This window comes from Trachymyrmex septentrionalis, unplaced genomic scaffold (genome assembly GCF_001594115.1).
Source record: "Trachymyrmex septentrionalis isolate Tsep2-gDNA-1 unplaced genomic scaffold, Tsep1.0 scaffold74, whole genome shotgun sequence".
Lineage (NCBI taxonomy): Eukaryota > Metazoa > Arthropoda > Insecta > Hymenoptera > Formicidae > Trachymyrmex > Trachymyrmex septentrionalis.
The window spans coordinates 1,902,694-1,909,858 of NW_017305927.1; the positions used below are offsets into that span (position 1 = coordinate 1,902,694).

Sequence of the window (7,165 nt, forward strand, 5' to 3'; positions counted from 1 at the left end):
AGAGCGTTTAAACGATTTATTTTATTATTTTTGAAAGATTTCTCCAGCTTTCCTGGATAAATAAGCATTTTTTTCATGAATATGAACTTCTAAAATAACAATTACATAAGTTTTAAAGGTGTCCATTCAGGGCCAATTTTGGCCATTTTTACACATCCTTTTTAAATGTATCGTTTAAAATATATAAAATGTTAAATTTAATACAAATTTCCCAACTGTGATTATTTTGCAAGAGAAAAGAAATTTTTCGTCACTATAGCATTTATCTTGCAGTTCTAAAAAATTCAATATATTATATTTAATTATTGAATTTTAAATATATGTTTAACGTGTTTATATATATACAAATAGAAGATTTATGATATTAAGCTCCATTATCATCTGGTTTTATTTAGAATTTGGAAGCTATTTCCAGACACTTCTTTTGACATTGAACTTGAATTCCTTTCTAGTGACAAAAGAATTTTATTTCCGGTCTCTTTTGACAAAAAATTCTTTAAAAATTATTTTTGAGTTGTGATTGAATAAATGACAAACGAAAATGATTGCAAGAGAACGAAAGAGAGGATTTGTCCCACTTAGTTTATGCTCCTCAAGAAACAACGAGCAACAGTGTATAAGCATGGCGCACGCTCGTAAAAGTACGGCAATAAAGTCACTCAAGAAGCTCATCGTCTCGTACCATTTGGGCGTGAATTAAAGGCGTGGCGAAAGGCCTCGCAGTGCCGCGATTGGTCGCTGGCGACGATAGGGACCAAAGGCTAACGACCGTGGGTCTGTCTTACTGTTCCATCGAAGTCCAACTCTCAACAATATATCCCGCTGATGCCCCACAGCACAAGGAGAACTATCTGTACTGCAGTTGGTGGGAGTGTCTGGCCTTACCCTGATATCCCATCCCCGAGAGTCTTAGTTAGAATCAGCGCGTCGATCAGTCGACGTCCGTTTCCAGTGTGGATAGACGAAGTGATTGTAGCCATTCAGATCGCGGATTGAAGAAAAAGAAGATATGCTCGCGGTTGGGCCTGACGGGCCTGGACTATGAGCAAAACGTCATCCATGGATTTAGTGGATCCGAACGAGAGCAAGAACATTATCTGTTTCTACAAATGTATGTTTAGTGTTTGTCTATGTATCCCGTTTTACAATCGTCGAGTGAATTACAACTAGGAATAAAACGAAACATTTGTGACTTTTATCGGAAGAGAGAACAATTACGATATCGTTTTTTTACAAAGAACTTAATGAAGTGCAATAACGAGATTTACAACATTCGGTGTCGGAGCGAATTTGTCGGAACTATTTTGCAGTGGTTCGGTTGAAATGACGGTTACGACTAATTTCTCGATGATGCGACCATGTTTCACTGGATATTCCTTTCAAGGTATGTTGCAGTTGATTAAATGTATTGAATCAATATTTATGTTGAAAAATCGTAGAGTTTGGAACAAATAATTTAGTTTCCAACAGTTTTAGTTACCAACGATCTAGGCAGATCCACATTTTTTTTCATTTATACTATTCAATACTTCTTAAATAGTATATAGTCATCGTCGTGTAATTAATGAAAGTATATAAAAATAAATATTTTAACAATAAAAATATTTATTTTTATAACCTGCTTTTATTTTGCAGAATTGTATCTTCATAATCTTAAGTTTGATAAAATTCTATATAAATATCTAGAAAATATTAAATGGAGTAATCTAAGATTAAAAAACGTAAAAATGACAATTATTAATAATATAATATTATTAAAAATTGAACAAAAACTTATTGATTATTTATTTTTAACAAAATTTATATTATAAAAGTAAAATTAATATATTAACTAGAATTGACTGATTAAACCAATTCTTATAGCAGATTTGAAATGTAACTTAAACAAGTTTTATTTAAGAATAAAATGTTAACATCAATTTTCTTCAAAAGATTTGCCTGATATTGACAATTGCCCTAAAATGAATAGAACAGAGTTGAGTAGGTCGTAAATTATGGAGCGTTTCCTAGCGCTACAAAGCCTTTTTCTTTACCATTGTTGGCCTATTGACGTTTTAATTGTATAGCATCTATCTTTCTTTTATTCTATGGCATTTTAAGGAATAAGAAATTTTATTGAGATAAAAATGTCTAGAATAAATCATTGCTGGATTTTATATAATTTTAGACAGAATTTCTATATAATTTATCGAAAAAAGACCTAAGTAAATGCAAAACCATCCTTTAAAATATATTTTTTGTAATTAATTTAAATTACTGCAGCTGATTTCTATCACAGTTCTCTCCACCTCTTTCTCTCTTGTTCTATTTTTTAAATATATACATTTACAATACATACATATTTATTTGCTTATGTGTGTGCTCATTTGTCGTGATTATTTATCTTTGCTAGGTTATTTATCCTTATCAATTCTTTAGCGCCCTATCATGTACATTCGATTCTTCTCGGAACTTCATTATGAAAAATAATTTTATATTTTAGACCGTACATGAGAACACTACCAATACAAATTAGAAATTAAATGTCTATACTGATCAAAGCTGGATCTTTAATACTTAAATAATTTAATGTAAATTATATATATACTATATATACATTTATATATATACTATGTAATAATATAAAATATATATATAATACAAAAGATTCGAGTTCGACTTTCGACCGAATATTTTTCACAATAAATTTAATTTCAGTTTTTCAGCATATTAATCTTTCTAATATAATACTTCATTGAGTATCAAATTAAAAAAAATAATTGCTTGTCAATTTAATTTATTTTGTGATATTATTACAGTAGTTTAATTGCGCTTATAAATCTGGAAAACTAATTCAATGCGCAGTTCGAATGATTACAAATATGGTATATATGCGTACACACATATAGTATACATATAATTCACATTGAATTATTTAAACATTAAAGATCCAGTTTTGACCGGTACAAGCATATAATTTCTAGTTATTATAAAAATGCAGAAAAATATTTAAAATTTATTTATTATTATTTTTAAGGAACATTGCTAGCAATAATAATAAATAAATTACATTCAGTATATTTTACAAAATTTTTGTAATTCAATCATTGTTGCCTTAGAAACATAAAAGTATCTATTCCGTTCCGGAGAAATTTTTTTTAAAATGATTTCGTTCTGTGTATGTATTTGGACTTTGTTCAAATTGTCATTTATTATGTCATAAATTTGAGCGTGCTATTGTCCAGCTTTCGAACATAACTTACCCATGCATTTTACTCTATAGAATAGAGAAAAATGTGTAAGGATAAAGAAAAAAATGTCCTAAGGATGTGTCATTCTGTCACGGACGGAAAAACTCATAGCTAAATCTGTTCTGAAGATGATACGTTTAATAACAAGGTCTGTAAAATTAAATAACGCGCTTCGTCGAGTATCCAGACGTGCGGCATCCCGAGTGTAATTAGCACGTGTAATTAGTCGCTTGATGATTTACCAGCTGGAAACGAGACGCGAAAGTGTGTGCTCGCGGAAATCGCGGCGGTAAATGATGGTGGACGATTAGCGCTCAACTCAACGAATGCGCTTCCGTAAAATCTGCGCATAGAAGTTTTCAATGATGGTCATTAATTACTTCATCGCGGTGCGCAGAATTCTTTTTTTGCCTTGTGATTCCGTCATTATAATGATTTATGAGACGCGCCACATGGTTTTCTGAGTAGTTGGATGGAGGTGCTTTTCCTCGTTCTTGAAAGTGCATTTCAAATTAAAATTGGAATCGCTTGGAAGATGTTAAACATTTTGAGTTGAAGGAATCTTCGAATAGTCTCGATTTGTTAATTAAACGATTAATTATATCGGAAGTCACTTCACGCAGGAGTGCAATCGCTATTGGTGCGGTTTATTCGAGCGTCGATTGCACCCGCAGCGATGCATGGCTACGATTATGCAAGCATTCTGTGCAATCGGATAGCGGTTTCCTTTTTCTGCGGATGCTTTTTACGTTAGTCGAAGCTTGCTTTACTCTTTGTCCTGTGCGACAAAGTGTTTTACGCGGAAAATGTTTAATTACAAACGAAAGCGTGTGACCGTACCCTATTGCATTTCCCGTCTCTCGACAATAATAGTGACGGCGATAACGATGGTGCCATCATTTCCATATCTTTTACCGAGCCGCGGTTGTGAAAGTGCAATAATGTACTTACTTATCGCGACCAGGATGAAAAAAAAAACGATTAATGCATTTTTCTTTATACAATTTATTTATAAACGACACTTTGCACCCGGATTAGAAAAGTGAAAGCGACGAGGTTAATCATCCGCTTCCTTCTCACCGTGAACTCTCTAAACAATTAATAACTTCAATCAATACGATTCCAAAACCGTAGAATTAATTGAATCTGCATCAATACGCGCATTTTGACACAAGTATAGATAATATTGTACGCCCGCGCGCGTTTGCGTTCTCACGACGACGTTCCGTCGACGTGAATCGCGCTCTCATTGCACTCGCGTGAAATAACAATATGCATATTTATAAACCAGAATTTTAATGACAGAATTGTTAGTACAATAATAAAGCTCAGAACGTAACAAAAAGAAACTCTCGTCCTGTCGATTCCAAATCTAGGCACGGGGAACAACCGACGCGCGCTGCATCTTTATCTTCATACGAGCGCCTGCGAACTTGAGGAAATAATGACGCAAGGACAATGTATCGAGTGGCACAGCCACAACGCGGGCACAACAAAATACTTAGCGTATCGATGAGTATTAAAATAATTTGCATTTGTATTATTGTCAATTTTAAGAAAATCCTAAAAAGAAGTACGTTTCTTTCAATTCTCATGATTCATTATACTCGTCTAATCTTCTTACGAAAACTCTTCTTTTTTAATGTTGCTTAAAAATTAAATATCAAATTATATTTTTGAAAGTACCACATTATAAATAATTAAAAATCAAAATTTATAATAAATTATTTGTGTTAAGTTTTATATATTATATATCGATATAAGCCATTTGGCGCAATCGAAAGAATCAAGGACGTTCCGTTTCGCAGTGCGCTCTCTCAGAACATCGATTCAAATCCAATTGGAATGAATAAGATCGATAGCTAACATGTCGATTACATTAACAATATACATAACGTGTTGTAACTATAATAAGTACCGCCTTTAACGAAACAAAACGCTTCGATCACCGTCTCGCCTGGACGATCCGATTTTTCGTTGTGCTGTCATTGAGATTCCGCTTTTTCGTTGATTACCGCGTCTTGTATAAGCAAGCGCGTTTTTCTTTAATATTAAACGTATGATTGCGTATTTCCTTTTTGCCCGTCTAATTACACAACTCATTCGTTTCGTTATTACTGCCTTTTCTTTCAATTGTAATTTCGTCTCTTCAAAAGAGATTCTTGAAAATATTGAAGATCAAAAGTAACGAGGATATACCACGAGGAATTACTTAATTCACTTTTAAAATTCGCTTTAAAAAATGTGTTCTGAAACCTGTCCAGTTAAAATTACCAGCAACGACTCTTTCCTGGACCGTGCGTATTCCTTTCTTTATATATCAGAGCGTCGTCGCGTAACGCGAAATTAAATAAGCCAAGCAAATTATACGCTATCATTGTTGTGTGTCGTAAAACCGCACCGGGATTTATTGGACTTATCGATAGTTACGACGTTGTTCATTATACGTTGCAGCCGCCCGCGCTTATAACTCTCTCTTCTTCTCTCTTCTTCTTCTTCTCTCTCTCTCTCTCTCTTTCCCTCCCTCTCTCCCTCGCTCTCTTTTTTTCTCTTTCTCCTGCTTCGAGAAAAAAAGAGAAAAAAAATTAAATCAAGCATGTGGTGCAACGATAAATCCAGACTGCTCTCTTTATACACTGTTCAATAACTGTTCCACCACTTCGTCAACTATCTCTCTCTCTCTCTCTCTTCTTCTTTCTTTTCTATGTCTTAATTTCTGATAAATATCAGAAAATCAAAGTACATTTCTCAATTTAGTAACTTTATAAAAACAAGCAGAATAATAGAAAAAGATAATTTCAAAAAGGGATTGTGACCCTTATTAACATTTGATGTCATTCGTAACGTCTACTTGGGATTTCAGTTATGGAAGCGATGAAAGGAGGAAGTGTACCGCTTGTTGCAGACATAGGTTCAATACCGGGTCAGGGCCGTGTAAATCAGCTTGGTGGTATCTTCATCAACGGACGACCGCTGCCTAATCACATCAGATTGAAGATAGTTGAAATGGCTGCTGCTGGGGTCAGACCGTGCGTTATATCAAGGTATCAATTTAAGAAGTCTTTTGGATAATTCCACGATAACTTTTTAAAATAGAAATATATACATTGAAAGAACAGTTTTACTGAAGTATTAAAAAATTTAACTAAATATGAATCTAAAAATAAGCTAATCAAAATAAAAAACATTCAAGCTGATTGCTAACGTTAAAGCTTTTTTGCAGTATTCAGCTTATCATACTTAGATTTTTTATATTCTATATAATTATAATTATTTCCGTATAATCATTTCATTCTATATAATTATAATTATTCCAATATAATTATTTGGACCAATAACATTATTTTCAAATCTGCATCTAATTAAATTTTTAAATACTTCAGCAAAATTTTTCTGTGTAAATTTTTGTTTTATAAACCATACATGAACTGATTCGTCTATTATCGCGTCTCACTGAGAATAGACAATTAAGGGTGTCCCATGGGTGCGTTTCGAAGATCCTAAATCGCTATCAAGAAACTGGTAGTATCAGGCCTGGAGTCATCGGCGGCAGCAAACCACGTGTGGCCACGCCGGAGGTGGAGGCGAGAATTGAAGAGTACAAACGTGACAACCCGGGTATGTTCTCATGGGAAATAAGAGATCGACTGATCAAAGAGGGCATCTGCGAACGGACCAGCGCTCCGAGTGTGTCCGCAATATCTCGACTACTCAGGGGTCGCGACTCCGAAGACGACGTTAAACTAGGTGACGGTGAGAAGTCATCCCAAAATAACAATCGCTACACAAATAAGCATTAGCAATACGTGTAGCAAGTAATACTCCATAGGTAGAATTCGGAGTACAGACCTTTGTACGTCTCAGGAGGTGGAGAAAATATTAGGTACAAAAAAGTTCTTGCCGATTTTTGTTTGTGTCACTATTTTTCTGAATGT

General features: G+C 33.9%; 1 protein-coding gene across 2 annotated transcripts in view; it reads left to right on the plus strand.

The window, feature by feature from the left end:
- The first annotated feature begins 1,225 nt into the window (after nucleotides 1-1,225).
- The window catches only part of LOC108753984 (segmentation protein paired-like), a 14,809-nt gene continuing 8,869 nt past the window's right edge, over nucleotides 1,226-7,165 (plus strand). Inside the window, exons 1-3 of one of the 2 annotated variants that reach the window (XM_018495976.1) lie at nucleotides 1,226-1,384; nucleotides 6,094-6,274; nucleotides 6,694-6,983. In XM_018495976.1, coding sequence (XP_018351478.1) covers nucleotides 1,324-1,384; nucleotides 6,094-6,274; nucleotides 6,694-6,983 — 532 coding nt within the window. In that variant the 5' untranslated portion in view covers nucleotides 1,226-1,323. The remainder of the gene's footprint in view (nucleotides 1,385-6,093; nucleotides 6,275-6,693; nucleotides 6,984-7,165) is intronic. The other variant, XM_018495977.1, reaches the window with a different exon arrangement.